This window comes from Colossoma macropomum, unplaced genomic scaffold, assembly GCF_904425465.1.
Source record: "Colossoma macropomum unplaced genomic scaffold, Colossoma_macropomum, whole genome shotgun sequence".
Taxonomy (NCBI): Eukaryota; Metazoa; Chordata; class Actinopteri; order Characiformes; family Serrasalmidae; genus Colossoma; species Colossoma macropomum.
Genome location: NW_023494796.1, coordinates 6,951,364 through 6,968,775, shown reverse-complemented (window position 1 = coordinate 6,968,775; position 17,412 = coordinate 6,951,364). Strand labels below are relative to the sequence as shown.

At 37.7% G+C, this 17,412-nt stretch overlaps 1 protein-coding gene across 2 annotated transcripts in view; it reads right to left on the bottom strand.

The window, feature by feature from the left end:
• Window positions 1-310: 310 nt before the first annotated feature.
• LOC118817046 (zinc finger protein 658B-like) overlaps window positions 311-17,412 on the bottom strand; it is a 42,449-nt gene continuing 25,347 nt past the window's right edge. Inside the window, exons 1-2 of one of the 2 annotated variants that reach the window (XM_036583709.1) lie at window positions 7,366-7,465; window positions 311-2,793 (exon numbers count right to left, since the gene is read on the bottom strand). In XM_036583709.1, the coding sequence (XP_036439602.1) occupies window positions 963-2,663 (1,701 nt within the window). In that variant the 5' untranslated portion in view covers window positions 2,664-2,793; window positions 7,366-7,465 and the 3' untranslated portion in view covers window positions 311-962. Of the gene's footprint in view, window positions 2,794-7,365; window positions 7,466-17,412 lie in introns of those variants that run through there. The other variant, XM_036583708.1, reaches the window with a different exon arrangement.

Sequence of the window (17,412 nt, the reverse complement as noted above, 5' to 3'; positions counted from 1 at the left end):
GGTCATCATAAAGAGTTCTTGTCTTTAGGGGTAGTTCTGAGTTTATATTATTTTGAGAAGGTGGCAATTTTATGATAGATGTTTCAACCATATCATGGCTTGATTCAAACAAAAAGGAAGAGCTGTAGCATTACGACTCTGGAGTGTTTATGGTGTTAATGGGGGAGGGGGTAGTTGAAAAAGGGTAAATGACCTCCTATAAGTAGTCATAAAAGGTGATGATTTTAATCCTCCAATGGCCTGTAGGAAGACTTGTTGGTTAGTTCCATAGAGGGTGGTGGTTTAAATAAACAAGTCTGAGCTTGGAATGTGACAGTACAATGTGCCACTTCTTTATTTAAACCATGAATTTCAAAAGATTAATAGATCATGAAATTTAATAGGATTTTTTTTCAAGTTTAAAAGAACATAAAAACAAAAACATTATGTATAGAATCATAGAGAAAAATGGAGAAAGATAATCTGAACAGGTAAATATGTCCCCCAACACACATTACCTCAAATGCAAAGGTTTAACTAAAAAGTTTAAAGAAAGAAATAGCAGGCTGAGAGAGGGAGAGGGAGGTATAGAGAGAGAGAGAGAGAGAGAGAGAGAGAGAGAGAGAGAGAGATATAGAAGGATAAAGAGCCAAACACACTGTCAAATGTTTGTCAAAACATCCGTCACTGCATCAGAAACTCTATACTAGCTCAGATCTACTGAATTAGAAAGTTAAGAGCCTCTTATTATTGAATGTGGAGCTTCTCGGTTTGTTTTCCACAGCATGACCAATGTGAACATTTTGGAGAGAACATGCAGTACCACACCTTCTCACTGGGTGTATGAGCTTTAGGCTTGACTTGATGTTCAGCATAGGACATAACATTTCATTTAATGCTTATGTTTTACAAATAGTGTAAAAATAAAGAGGTGGTTTTCCCCAAAAATAGACAGAAATCTGGGATGTGTAAGGTTACACTCACTACTGCTGATATTCTCCACAGCTTTTAGTGCACTTGTGTGTCTTTGCAGTCTTTGAATGCCTGAAATTTTTCCCACACTCTGAGCAGTAATACGGTTTCTCTCCTGTGTGAATGCGTTGGTGTTCTTGTAGATGACTCTGTCTATTAAAACTCTTCCCACACTCTGTGCAGTGATATGGCTTCTCTCCTGTGTGAATGCGCTGGTGTGTTTTGAGATGACTCTGTACAGTAAAACTCTTCCCACACTCTGAGCAGTGATATGGTTTCTCTCCTGTGTGAATGCGCTGGTGTATTTTGAGACTACGCTGTTCAGTAAAACTCTTCCCACAGTCAGAGCAGTAATATGGTTTTACTCCTGTGTGAATGCGCTGGTGCTTTTGGAGATTATTCTTTTGAGTAAAACTCTTCCCACACTCTGAGCAGTGATACGGTTTCTCTCCTGTGTGAATGCGCTGGTGTAGTCGAAGATTACTCTGTTGTCTAAAATTCTGTCCACACTCTGAGCAGTGATACGGTTTCTCCCCTGTATGAATGCGCTGGTGTCTTTTGAGATGACTCTGTTTAGTAAAACTCTTCTCACAATCTGAGCAGTGATACGGTTTCTCTCCTGTGTGAATGTGCTGGTGCATTTTGAGATTACACTGTTCAGAAAAACTCTTCCCACACTCTGAGCAGTGATACGGTTTCTCTCCTGTGTGAATGCGCTGGTGCTTCAGGAGATTACTCTTTTGAGTAAAACTCTTTCCACACTCTGAGCAGTGATAGTGTTTCTCTCCTGTATGAATGCGCTTGTGTCTTTTGAGATGAGTCTGTTTAGTAAAACTCTGTCCACACTCTGTACAGTGATACGGCTTCTCTCCTGTGTGAATCCGCTGGTGGTCTTTGAGATGACTTTGTACAGCAAAACTCTTCTCACACTCTGAGCAGTGATATGGTTTCTCTCCTGTGTGAATGCGCTGGTGTGTTTTGAAATGACTCAATACAGTAAAACTCTTCCCACACTCTGAGCAGTAATATGGCTTCTCTCCTGTGTGAATGCGCTGGTGTATTTTGAGAGTACCCAGTTCAGTAAAACTCTTCTCACACTCTGAGCAGTGATATGGCTTCTCTCCTGTATGAATGTGCTGGTGTGTTTTGAGAAGACTCTGTTTAGTAAAACCCTTCCCACACTCTGAGCAGTGATATGGTTTCTCTCCTGTATGAACGTGCTGGTGTGTTTTGAGATGACTCTGTTTAGTAAAACTCTTCCCACATTCTGAGCAGTGATACGGCTTCTCTCCTGTGTGAATACGCTGGTGGTCTTTGAGATGACTCAGTACAGTAAAACACTTCCCACACTCTGAGCAGTGATACGGTTTCTCTCCTGTGTGAATGCGCTGATGGTCTTTGAGATGATTCTGTATAGTAAAGCTTTTCCCACAGTCTGAGCAGTGATACGGTTTCTCTCCTGTGTGAATCCGCTGGTGTGCTTTGAGATGACTCTGTACAGTAAAACTCTTCCCACACTCTGAGCAGTGATATGGCTTCTCTCCTGTGTGAAGGCGCTGGTGTATTTTAAGAGTACTTGGTACAGTAAAACTCTTTCCACACTCCAAACTGTAGTGATTTTTCTCCTTGCTGTGTTTCTGTGTTTGTCTGTGAGATGTCTTCATGTGGAGGGTACCAAATGACATTTGCTGAGTATGTTTTCTTGATGCCATATTCTTTTACCTCGCCTGTTTCAGCAGCTTAACTTTCCTCTTGGTGGAATTTCCTGACGTGTTTACAGAAGCACATTTACACTGAGTAGAAAAGTGTAGGAGAAGTCTTGAAACAGGCTATCATTCATTTCTGCAAGAAGAAGAAAAAAGGAAACTATAAACTCAATTTGCAATGCAACAAAACTAGTCAAATTCAAATCGACAATTACATCAACTGGCAGAAAGTGTAAAGAAAGAAAACTTCCATCTGATGTGGAAAAGCCAATAACCTAATAAATCAAGCTCCTTAAATATACATATAGACCTCTGAAGCCATGTCGCTATGCTGATATTGGAAATTGCAGGACTAAACTGGATTTCTCCTTGGTCAAAATGACTGGGATCATTCAAAAACCACCACCATTTCATACTGTCATCAAATTTGCAGATGACACCACGATTGTGGGCTGGATCTCCAATGACAATGAGGAGGCCTACAATGTCAACAAGACCAAGGAGCTCATAGTGGACTTCAGGAAACAAGAGAAAGTGCACACCCCCATCACTATCAATGGAGCCACTGTAGAGAAGGTCAGCAGCTTCAAGTTCCTCGGTGTTCACTTTTCAGAGGAACTGACACGGACCAAACACACCACACAGGTGGTAAAGAAGCCACAGCAGTACCTTTTCTACCTCAGGTGGCTGAGGAGGTTTGGCATGAACCCCTGCATCCTCAGAACATTTTACACATGTACTGTGAAGAGTATTTTAACATCACCACCTGGATTTGGTTTCCAAACCTCCTGGATTTATACACCAACCACTGCCTGAAGAACACCAGAAGATTCTAATGGACTCCACCCACCCAAGCCACTGTTTATTCTCACAGCTGCCAAGTGGGAGAAAAAACAGAAGCATAAGGTCCAGGACCAGCCGGTTCCAAGGCAGTTTCTTTCCCCGGGCCATCAGACTGCCTAATAGCCAGTAGTGCTGGTGCATTGGTCTGTGAGCCTGTCACTACACGTCTGAATCATCATGATGATAATCTCCATGGACAATACACACTGCATCCACACCTCAAACAGACTCAATTTGATCTCACTGTAACTTCTGTCTAGCAAATCTATGCTGGCACATTTAGATGCACATCTACTCATATCTTGCATAATCTGGACATATCTGTACATATCAGTATTCTATTAGTATTGAGAACTTCCCCGTTGTGGGACTAATAAAGGATTATCTTATCTCCTGTGTACTCTGCATCTCATTTATCTACATCAGACTCACAAATTGCATACATGGAAATGTGTAAAATTGTACATGTTACAGCTTTTAATTTCATAACTATATTAGTTTGCATAACTGTACATTGGAAATAGTGCAATCGTGGTGTTTCAATTTCAGTTTCTTTGAGCCCATCTCCCTTTCATTTCTAAGATCAGTGGTTTTTCACATGAAGCTTACATCCTCTCCCAGTGATATCATTCCCACTTCTCTCTTGAAAGAAATACTTGACACATTAGGTCCCAGTTTGTTATTCATAATCAATATCTCCCTATCTTCCGGCACTGTTCCTGCTTGTTTCAAGCATGCTGCTGTCCAGCCTTTACTTAAAAAGCACAATTTTGAGCTTCAACACATGGTAGGCCTCAATGGGACAGTGCTGAGCTGGTTTAAGTCCTATCTTTGTAACTGAACTTTTACAGTACACATTGGTAATTACCATTCCTCTACTTCTACCATCAGTTGTGGAGTTCCTCAAGGATCCATTTTAGGTCCAGTGCTGTTTTCATTATACATGCTTCCACTTGGAAAGATCATTAGAAAGTATGATATTAGCTAGATTGCTTAGCCAGCTGGCTAACTAAATTCAGTTTTTTGCTTTGTTATTTAAACCTGAGCGAATGTCCACCACACTACCACTCCCTGCTTTAGGGGACAAAAACTCTTTTCTGTTATTTTACTGCTATTTACAGTCACAATTTATGATCGCGTAGATATTGTAGGACATATTCCAAGTAGTGGTGAAGCTGTGTACTCCACCCACCCCTTAGCTATGCCCTCCAAACACTCAACCTACCCAAGTGAAGAAACGATAGGTGGTGACGAAAAGGAAGAGGGGGAAAAAGAAAAAAGAGGAAAAAAATGAATAACACAATCATTCAAGGAAGTCTACTCTTATGTTCTGCAATATATTGAGAGTTAATTCCTCGTCCCACATTCTCTCTGTGAAAACATTAGAAACACATGTATAAGTTCACTTACGTCATGGTCATAGTATGTAAAACGTTGGGGAAAAGCTCTTAATATATTGTAGAAAGTAAGGGTTTCCTCGAATGATTTAGTCTTACTTATTTATTTAGATCTGCTCTGAGTCGGTCCAGGTTGGCGTGATCTTTAAAGCCGGTGCTTTATGGAGATTTGGGTTCTGTCTTTCCAGTTCAGTAGAACACTTTTCAGCAATGGTGAGTGACATTAATATAAAGGGTTTAAGATATTTTGGAATTGTTAATGAGACGTCATTAAAGAGGAATTCAGAGTGGTTTGGTGTGAAATGGTTCAGATTTCTTTACAGTGGTCGCCATGACTACAACACAAATATAGCCATTTTATTTACTATTCAAAACCACCAGTGAACCTACAAGTGTCTTCTGAGCTTTTACATAGAATGTTGATGATGCTAAAATAGTAGAAAATCTGAAATATGAGCTTTCTTTTTCTTAGGGGACTAAAATTCATAGTAGACTATTTTGCCTAACAACATCCTGCAAGTTCCGCTCCAGCATTAAGATATTTTTTTTTTTTTAAAATGCCTTGCATGAAAATCTTCATATATATTTAGTATTCATATTCAGCATATTCATAACCATTTCATGTAATAAACTTCTATGAGGGAGCATTTAGAGCAAGGGTGTTCAATCTGATCAACAAAGGGCCAGTGTGGCTGTGTTTTTATTCTAACAAAGCAGGAGCTCACTTGATCAGTTGTTTGAAAACTGAGACCAAAAGATTAGAGAAAAGTCAGGTGTGCTCCTGCTGGTTTAGAATGAATACAGGATTCACAGCGGCACTTTGTGGATCAGACAGGACACCACTGTTTCAGAGAAATTACACTCCTTAGACATCTGGTTCCTATCACCGCCACTGTGAACAATTCTGACTCCAAGTTTCTCTAAAATGGAGCGTTTCACAACTAACCACACTGAATGAACACCGTTTACATCTTCACCATTTAATTATGCAGAAATTTTGAAAAGATTCAAGAGCCTGTGAAAATGGAGAGACTATGTAAAAACAGCTTTAATTCTTTAAAAGTTAATGCAATCATTTTGTTAAAACACCTGATTTAAATATAAAAATCTAAACTTCAATCAAATCATGACTGGCATTTCAAATACATTGTGGTGGTGTACAGAGGCAAAATTACAAATATTCTCGTTGTCCAAACACTTATTATTTAACCCTGATTAGATACATCTATGGCTTTAGACACGTACTCTTTATTAAAGCGATACCTAATTTTCTGCTGAAAATCAGTTTCTGTATTTGGAAAAGTCAGTCTCTGAAAATTTTTACCTCAAACACCAATGAATCTGCATTTAATTGTGCTGAAGTACTGTTTACTATTAAGACCACAAAGCATGAATATGACTACCCACCCAATCACATCTCAACTAGACCATCAAGCTCCTGAACTGCTCTCACACACACTACACCTCCTCTAGAACAAACTACTATTTATTCTCTACATTCATACATATAATGGACTCCTTGGAATTCAATGATGAATCTGGTAGAATTTGTTAATATTTAGCTATACTAGCTAGATTCCATTGTTAACAGCGGCTATTATCCCAAACTGTTATCTGGCTGACATAAAGCAGCTGTCTGAATCACATTTATCTGAGATTTTTGTACTCATGTCTTTAAAAGGCTGATGCTCCAGACAATAAACCACCAACAATGTAATTTCTCTGACATCAGCTCAGTATAAACAGCTAACATTAGTGTAAAGTCTACTTGTGTTTAGGTTTACCTTATTAATTAATTAATTAAAGGGTCCCAAAATACAGCAAATCTAACATTATTCACAATTTACTGAAAGAACATCTGAAAGTCAATATATGATTCATGCCATTATAAAAACACCATGTATCTGTAATGTAGAGGATCAGGTTCAACCTTAAAAAGACTCACTACAACCAGAACAAATGACTAGTTTGGTTGAGTCATTTGCTACGGGATAAACACTCATTTAAGATTATATTAAGCAGTGACTGATTAATCCATATCCTACAAATAAATACAAAAAGCATAATCACTTTATCACGTAATCAACTGCCGCAGCCAGTGTATAAACCCACTTTAAGCTTCGTGTATTCTTATAAAAACACCTCCATATCATACACAGAAAGGGAAAAGCCACATCTGCGTCTCCTCAGACACACAGCCCATTTACAAACCACCATCTGAGACACCCAAACACACATAAATTAAGATGTTTACATTAACTATCTGAATATTTCAGACGGTAGACATTAATAAACACAGCGTGAAGAAACACATAAGTTCCCCAAACCCGATCACAGCAGCTCCTCCTCTAAATCACTGAAGGATGAGCAGCATTTCCATCAATGAGGCTCTACCAGACATTTAAAGACCCTCATCAGTCAGTTACACCGACATATAAAGACTGAAACCAGCTTAAAGCAGCACTTACAGCTCTTTAATCTCAGACTGAGTCTCCGTTTCAGAGTCTCCCCCAAACACACCGCGCTGTGTGGAGACTACAACAATAGCGAGCGGAGTCCGACCACAACCGGAAGTGTATTTTTCAAAATAAAAGTTTCTAGCGCTCAACACGTTTTACATTAAACAAGCGTCACCACACATGTAGGAGTCTCTCAGACTGTGGGTCTGAAATGCCTTGTAGCCTATTTCATTCACATTAATGAAGGATGGACATAGTTTTAACTGCCTAGTGTGTAAACAATTCACTGTGTCAACATAAACCCACACTGAAATGAAATCACCAGACCCTCCTCTGTCTGGAAACATGGAGTTTTATACCAAACAAGCATCACCACACACGTAGAAGTACTATGGGTGTGACATTCCTTATAGCCTATTGCTTTATTTTAATAAAAGATGGACTATTGTTTGTTGCTTCATTGTTATAATTAATTCATCAGTTTGTATATATTTTTGTTTGTGTATGAAAAAAATGTGTTCATTAAAGGTAATTGTTGAAAACTTTTGGTGATTGTTTAAAAGTCCTAGGTATGATATGGGGGTGTAGTAGTGATGGTACACTCTGTATACTCAGCATGCCATACATACTCTAGTTACTTAAATTGTTATATTGGTTTATATACTTACTAAATATTACATAACATCTGAAACATATTTTTTAATGTCTTACAATTTTCTACTAAATAAATAAGCAAATAAATAAAATGTCATGGAAATATGGAGATTATTAACCAAACAATCAAATTATGAATCAAATAATCAGAATAAAGAGTTATGAGAAACTTTATATAGTTAAAAACAAAAAATTGTTATATTTTCTTAAATTTATTAAAATAAGCATTAAAACAAAAATCTTTTTTCTCAGTACATGTAAGGTTGCAAAAATACAAATTGTTCACCTTGTAAAAAAAATAGCAGTTGAAAATCAGATGAAAAAATGTGAAAATTCACATCCATACAATAAATATTAAAACACCTTAACTGCAGTGTGATTCATAGAACTTTTTGTCTTGCACATACATAGCGTTTTTGAGGTGGTCCACCGGCAGTTAAGCGGAGTATTAGACAAAATTTCACTTATCATCACTCCTTTTCTACTCTAAGTCCAATTTACTTATTTTTCCTTCCTTCCTGTCTTACTTATACTTTATAAATTAGTTTAGTAAATAATTTTACTGTAGCTCAGTGTCAGCAACAACATTTACTATAAAATCATTTTACAGGCCTCGTCAGTATTTTTGTCTCTCAGTTGTTTGTAAAATTTGTGTAAGTTTATTTTCTAAAATAAAAGTCTCTGTGCATTTAAAGTCTGTTTGAGGAGAATAAAAACTAGTTAGAGCTTATATGCAGGACAGTAATCCAGGTGGTCCGAGGGTGAACCAGCAGTGGCAAACAGTCAGTGGGTTGCCAACCTTATCAAGCCAGCGGACTGATATATGCTCGCTGTTTGGGTATTCTCATGACTGATTTTCTTATGTATTAAATGTCTGTTGAGACAGCATATAAATATCAGGGTGGGCAATTATTTGATTTTATGAAAATCTCTTTAAACCAGTGGGGTTTAGCTCCACTCCTGGTGGGTGGAGTCCATCACAGTTTGGAAATGTCATCTATTGCTTAGCTGAATTCTGTTACAGCAAGAAAGTTACCAAACAGGGCTGGACTAAAACCGGGATTGGAGTTGAACACCCCTCACATTACACTCTTCTATTTCATGTCATCTGAAATGTTTAAAGATTCAGTTGATTTAGTTTAAATATGAGTTGGAAATGTGTAGATGACAATACAAGCTACAGCTATATAGTTAATTTAAGGAGGTTTAAATAATAAAGCTGTCGTGTAAAGTCCTTTAAGCAGAATGAGATGACTTCTCCATGAGATGGAGAAGTCAGCTGTTAGCTGTTTATACTGAGCTGATGTCAGAGAAATTACATCGTTGGTGTTTTATTGTCTGGAGTATCAGCCTTTTAAAGACAAAAATCTCAGGTTAATGTGATTCAGGCAGCTGCTTTATGTTAGCCGGAAAAAATTGGGATAATAGCCGCTGTTAGCAATGGCTGCCAGTTAGTGTAGCTAAATATAACAAATAAAAATATATAAAAATATAAACAAAGTCTATCAAATTCATCATCAAATATCAAAGAGTCCATTATATGTAGAACTGTGGAGAGGAGAATGTAGAATTTGTTCTAAAACAATATGAAGTGCTTCCTGAGAGCTGTGAATGTCTGGGCTGCACCCCGCAGGTCAATGGCTGGTAGATCTGGTGGGAGTGTCTATGGTGGGTGTTTGAGGTGGTCTGTTTAGAGGGGGGTGTAGTGTGAGAGCTGTGAATGTCTGGGCGGGGGGTGCAGATTAGGGAAAGTATCAGATTGTGTATAGTGTGCACCCTTCAGTTCCTTGATCTTTCAATCTTTCTTCAGTGTGAGGGTGTGGTGGGGCGGGTAGTCCTATAATGAAGTCATTCTTGCTGTAGATCTTTGTGGTCTAAACAGTAAACAGCACTTCAGTACCAATAAATACAGATTCATTGGTGTTTGAGGTAAAAAGATGTTTTTTTTTTATAGTTCATAGAGCTAAATGCTTTGGTAGCAAACATGCAAAACTGAATCATTACTTCAGTATCAAAATAACAGTCAAAATAGGCCTTAGTTAATTTCTGATGTGGTGGATCTTTGTTTTAGGGATTAATATGTAGGAAAGTCTTTTAATGGTCAGAGAATTCCTGTCTAGGCCTGACCACTCACAATTATTACATCATCTCCTGACTTGGATTATTTGTGCTGACTGTTATTATTCGGTCTGACAATGATCAGTTCTTTCTGTATTTCTTTACTAGGTGTGTAAAATACACAAAAATTGATTCAGTGTGATACGGGGCTGTCTTAGTATGGTTTATTAATGAGCAGTGCCTTAATATGTGCCTCATGATCATGTTTTAATGTCAGTATGTTAGTCGTTTATTCATCAAATCCATTTTAGCAAACTTTAGTTTTGTTTAGACCTTTTTAACATCAGTGACACTAGCTGTGCGGCTAACTATCATTTTCAGCAAGTTTACAGTTCAGCTGTGTGTGTATGGTCAGTTGTTTGGTAACAGGCATGACAGTTGATTGTCTACTTTAGTCTAGTAGTTTTTAAATAAACTTCTTACCCTTATTCTGTGTTGAATGGCAAGTTAGGGAACCCCTGGTCAATTTTTTGTTAATGGAAATAGTAAAGTGAGTAGAAGATGAACTGATGTCTAAAAGACATGAAGTTAAAGATTAAACATTCTTTTCAACGTTTTAAGCAAGATCAGTGTATTATTCTACTGTGCAGTGACACCTACAGAAATATGACCTTTGTGGAAGAGTTACCAGAGGAAAAGCTTTCCTGCATCCTCACCACAAAATTCAGCATCAGAAGCCATTGATGTATCTAGTCATGTCCATAAGTATTTGGACAATGACAGATTTTGTAATTTTGCTTCTGTACACCACCACAATTGAAATGAAGCAGTCATGAGTTGACTGAAGTTTAGATTTTATCTTTAATTTAAGTGCTTTAACAAAATTATTGCGTTAACCTTTTAGGAATTACAGTCATTTTTTTACATAGTTCCTCCATTTTTACAGGTTCAAAAGTAATAGGACAAACTAACTTCATTATAAATACAACAATTATTTTAATATTTGGTTGCAAATCCTTTTTTCATCTGATCGTCAGTCAACTGTCCAGTTACGTCTGAGGAATGAAAATGGAAGAACTCTCTAATATTTTCGCAATATTTTGCTTAAGTCCTTGAATTAAGCTGAAAGTCTGAACTTCAGTCACATCTTGATTACTTCATTTCAGTTCCATTGTGGGGGTGTACAGAAGCTTACAACTTACAAAATCTCCAAATGTTGTGGATTTGCTGTATATTATTTAATAAAAACAATTCTTTCTCTGTAGCCCCTGTGTTTGTTGTTGTGTTTGTTGTTATTGTGTTTGTTGTTGCTGTTGTTAATGTGTTTATTGTTGTTGTCTTTCTGTCTCTGTCCTGTTTGTGCCTCTGCCTCACTGTTGTTTTCTCACAGAGATCCACACTTACTGCTGAAAATGTAATGAAATCCTCAATTATAGTTTTTCTCCTGCTGAGCTTAGTTCTTTATATGAGGTGTTTATTAAGTCATTTGTAGGGAGTTGTCAGGTGGTAGCTATGTGTTGTTGAAAATAAATGAAAAAGAAAAGACAAACAGATGAGTCAGAATGCAGGTGTAGTTATGTTCAGGTCTGTCATTGGTGATGTGGAGAAGGGCATGTGAGTGCACAATCATGGGGATTTACGCAACTTGAAGAAATAGTAATGAGGATGATGCTGAGCCAGGGGATGCTGGCATTGTGATGGAGGGCATTAGGGTGCTCAACAATCTTGGAAGTTTATTCACCGAGGATTTTGGGCTCATTCATGCTTTTGATCTCAGCTCTTTGGGCTGTTTTTCTCCAGCTCTGCTCTCAGCTTGGTGGTGCTTTATTAAGCATAAAAGAGAGAACTCGTGCTCGTCCTCCTGATTAGGATGGGGGTCTGTGCTGACAGGTGGGCATATGTCACGTTTAACTGGCAATTACGCAACAATGTATCTCAGTAATGCAGAACTAACATACCGAGTACATTGATGAATTACTGTCAACAGGGAGTAAATCATTTAATAAATACAGTACTGCAGTACTGTAACATTAATGAGTCAGTCAACACTGTTTTAGAGTAACAACGCTAACACTGATGCAGGGCCCCTACACTAAAATACTTGAGTTTTATTCATTTTACTGCATTTGGAACTCTACAGAAATATATTCAATGTATATACAGCTCTGTGAAAAAAAGCTTCCTAAACAGTGTTTAAACCATTTATCTCAGAAGTGAGTGTGATTTTACATCTACATACCATTAGAATAAATGAAAATAAAACATCAGTACAGTAAACTAACACAGTTTATATGTGTGTATAATAAATGTGTTTGTGTAATAATACATATATATATGGTATTTCAGATTCAAAAACACGGTCATGTATTTCTGTTTTGTTTACTGAATCTTTTTTCTGAACTCACATTTTAGAGAAAACAGTTTATTTTTATTCTCTTTTTACTTATTTTTAATAATTACAACACATTTGATTTCTTACATATTTTCATGAACATGCTCTCTCTCTCTCTCTCTCTCTCTCTCTCTCTCTCTCTGTTACTTTCACTGAGGAGTCAGGAGGAACACAGAATCCAGCGTAGAGCGGTTCAGTGAATGTGGTGGTGAATGTGTGTAGGTGGGTCAGTGTGTGTGTGTCAGGGGAGATGGTGTAGAAGGACAGGGAGCCGGACACTGAGTCTAGATTCACTCCTACTCTGTTAGAGGGGGAAGGGGTGGCAGGTAGGTCAGTTCTCTGAGTTCTCTGATTATTGTGTCAGACAGAATAATTATTATTATAGCTCTCCAGACTCCAGGACTGACACACAGTCCAAACATACAGTCATCGCTGACTCCTTTCCTCCTGATTCCTCTGTATGATAGTGATATTTCAGCTCCTTCACTCCACTGAACCTCCCAGTATTATCGTCCAGTCAGACTCTCCACACTCAGAACTTGCAGCTGATACTCAAATCTGTCTTGATGATCTGGATAATGCTGATCTTCTCCCATATACTCCACCTTTCTGTCCCTCTCAGACAGCGAGAGATCACTGTTCACTGTGTTTGGATCCAGAGTGAGATCACACACATCTGTACACACACATAGAGGAGACAAAAACAGATAGAATTGATGTGTATGTGTGTGTGTGTTGTGAGTGTGTATGTGTGTATGGTGTGTATGGTGTGTATAGTTTCTTTGTATGATAAAAATGTGTGTGTGGTTGTGTATGTTTGTATATGTGTGGGGGGGTGTATAGTATGTATTGTATATTGTGTGATAGTTTGTGTTTGTGGGTGTACAGTGTGTATAGTGTGCACAGTGTGTTTGTGTGTGTGTTACATTTCTTCCGTCCTGGTTTCATCCTGATTTTCCCTCCATGATCCACCCTGAAGAACAATCACACATAATTATACATTCATTAAACTTCATATCAAATGAAAACTAAAACACCACTAAAGAATAAAACAGATCGTTGCAGTACAAAACATCCCCCAGATCTTAAAGTCCAGATAAAACTAAACTAAAATAAAGAAAAAAAACAGATCAATCAAACTGCCATGTTAATTAGTTTTAAATTACACTGTCAGGATAGCACGCTGCTAGGCTAGTTGGCATTATGTCACATTGCTAGGATAGTTAGCTCTAATTTACACTGCTAGGCTAGCGTGTCTGTAAGAAGTTAAATTTAGTGTGTAAGATGTGTTCAGTCTATAAGAAGTTAAACTCAGTATGTAAGACGCATTCAGTCGCTCTGTAAGAAGTTAAACTCAGTGTGTAAGTTGTGTTCAGTCACAATTCAAAAACAAACACATCTACAGTAAAATATCATAGTCAGTAATGTGTATATTTAAAGTTAGTGTATAGAGACAGTAAGTCAGTAACTCACTGTAGCTTCTCTAATGTGCAGTGTGGATCCTCCAGTAGATCAGAGAGCAGCTTCACTCCAGACTCTCCTGTTTGATTATAGGTCAGATCCAGTTCTCTCAGGTGGGAGGGGTTTGATTTTAGAGTTGAAGCCAGAGAAGAACAGCCTTCATCTGTAACCATACAATCAGACAATCTGCAGAATGGAAGGTAAAAGGGAGACAGATGGCATTTACAACACCAAAGACAGACAAAGAAAACTGGCTACAGCTCTCCTCATTGGAAAGCTTTTTAAAGAGACCCAAACACCTGCAAGCTGGGGTGTCTCAGTAACCAATTAAGTCAGAGCTCTGCCTCCCATTTTTTAAACCCTTACCTTGGACAAGGTCTGTAAAAACAAGTAGCTCTTTGCAGTGGCACCAAAAAATAGCTAAACTAATGCTACAAACCTGAACATTATTGGCCCTGACTGAAAAAAGACACCTCTATCAGACTCTAACAATTGAAAATAAATTGTTCAGAAGCCCCAGTGTCATGCAAGACTTTCCCTGCCACCCTAACCCCATCTCCTTGCAGGGATACAAAACCGTCTGATAAAAAGAACAAAAAACTAGAACCAACAGAACAAGACTCACTGGAAAGTGAAGATGGGTAGAAAACGACAGAACTTGAACCTGAAGAAGCCAAAACAGTGGGCTTTACTAAACCCTTGCATGCTTTCCTTTTGCTTTTAAAATAGGGCAGTTAAATTTCCAATGATCCTTTCCCACACAATACACATGATTCAGATCTGACTTTCCCAGTGAACGCTCATGAGATGCCTCAGCAACCGAACCAGCAACATGGTTAGCAAAACGTGGAGGGGAATTTCCTTGATTTGGTGTTTAGTGGATCAAAACATACTTGTATGCTGTACACAGTATGTTCGCTAACATCCATCACAATTAACAAGTAACATCAGATTAAATAGACCTGAGGCAGTTTAAACCAATCAGCTACATCTTGTAACTGCTGTAAGAAAAAAAAACAAAACAGTCAAGCATGGTGGCAGAAGGAGCCTGAAAAAACCCTCCAGCTATGACTAAAAATGGAGATAATTGAGCCAAATCAAAATTCAAAAACACAGGAAATCCCAAAACATTTGCCAACCATAAGACTAACCCTCAAACTTCATGCAGGCACAATACATGATACAAAAGATGCCAAACAAGTGTGTGAAAGCCCCTCTCCACCTGACACTAATAAAAGACAAATAAGTAGACCTTGGTCTGTGAACAGTTAGTGGTGGCAGGTTTTTATGCACTGAACCCGCAAGTGCCAAATAATCCCAATAACAGGCCATTCTCAGCACCTCAGATGTGCCCCCAAACAACTGCTCCAACCACAGTCACAATAAAAAACTAAAACCAAAAATGGCTGATGTGACCAAATGGGCATGCCGCTGTACCTACCAAGGGAGAAGGCTTCCAAGTGATGGAATAAAATGAAGATTTCTAAAATAATAATCAAACATGATGGTTAAAGAGAACATCATTGATAAGAGGTATACACAGGAAAATGGAAAGTACTAAGAAAACATACTTACTGCATGCAAAGTAACTCTGTAGGGATGTTCCAGAAAACTTTAAGCCCTTTAAGTAAACATTTGAGCCTTAAGCTAGTACATTTTTGAATCTTGAGCACAAGTAGGCCAGTTGTATAACAGGTTGTGTAAGTGTTTATATAAGGGTTTGAAAAGGACCAAAGGATGCAAGGTACCAAGGACAGCTGGACCTTTTTCAATTATGGTTTGGATTTAATTGGGTCCAAAAAAGTGATATATTTTCAGGTTTAATGATGGGCAAAACAGGTTATGAAACATCAGAAGAGAGAGAGGTGATTACCTCACCTCTGAAAATTATATTTCAAAATTGGAACTTTGTACATTGCATTGGCATTGGTCTCTAGAGCCCATGTCCAGGCTGAAATGCTTTTTGCTAAGCCTTAAGTAGAGATCGAAGCCTATTTAGAAGTAATTATTTAACATTTGTCTGGTGTAGGTGATTTCTGTCATGGAGATTTGTGGAGATATAATTAGCAAGACATTTTGTGAAGAACTGACATGATTTTTCTCCTGGAAGCATCACAGAGTGAAGATATACATAAATAGGCATCCAGGAAATTACATAAACACCATTTAAAGTAAACCAAATTTCAGTTGGAAGAAAACATTTCCTGTGACCTCATCACAAAAATCAATGTCTGAGATATCTAGGCAATGTTGGCATGCATCACTGTGACTAAATCCCATATGGTGTAGTTTAGGGTCTGTAATGTTTGTTCTGTGAAGAGTTTCATGTTGAATTAACTGGAGTTTTGAATTGCTGGTCATAGAGAAGATGTCGTTGCATGTATTTTGCCAGTTTAGATTATATGTTTCTTTTATATCTTAGGTCCATTTTTCCATTGGAAGTGAGATAGTGTTGTCCTTTGAGGCTATAAGTTCATGTATTTGTAATGACATTTTTTATAGTTTAAGGCAGTGTAGTTTTAAAAAGAGGAAGGGAGTATGATTGCAGAAATTTCCACTATTAACTGTTTTTTTTTATTGACATCTTTGGGTAGTATATACTGAAAATGACAGTTATCTGATATACTGTATTTTTCTTAGATGTCATCAAAGGTCATGAGCAAGCCATCAGAGAACAATGGTGCCAGGCTGGTTATTCCTCTCTGCTTCCAGGCTTAGAATTTACATACATACATACATACATACATTCATCATCTAAACCGCTTATCCTTCTGGGTCGCGGTGGGGTGCTGGAGCCTATCCCAGCTGTCATTGGGCAGAGGCTTAGAATATAAAGCCTTTTTATTTATTAAAAACATGGGATTGTTCTATATAGGAGTTTCACCAGAGGAGTTTAACCACTAGTTGTTTTTTTTCAGCATCACACAACTTTACCAGCCTTTTGTTGCTCCATCTCAACTGTTGTGTTTGTACTATTTTCAATGAAATATAGTTTGAATGATCTGCAAATCATTGCATTTTGCTTTTATTTACATTTTGCACAGCATCCCAACTTAGAAAATGGGGTTGTATTTCAACACCTTGTAAAAATACTCTGGCACCTCCCATCCAAGAGATTTCTGAGGAAAATATTTTACCAATTTTTTTTAACATCACAGTAACTACAATTAAATAACAACGTTGTAAAACTATTTAAACTACGTGGTCTTAACGCCTTAACAAGTCATGAGCCCACTGTTGGGCCCAAAGTTTCATTACACACTTATGTGACCCAAGAATAGCTCCGTTAGTTTGCATTGAAGTACTTGTAGCTACTGAATAATAAGATATTACTGCTCCACTTCTAAATTGAAGTAGGATTAAATAAGTTTAGTGAAAAACATTTCACTATACAAATAAATGTAGAGTTGTGTCATGTAGTCTGTGATCACTATTTAGCCTATCAGAGCACATGCTAAATACTAGCCATTACAATAACGTTTTTGTATATA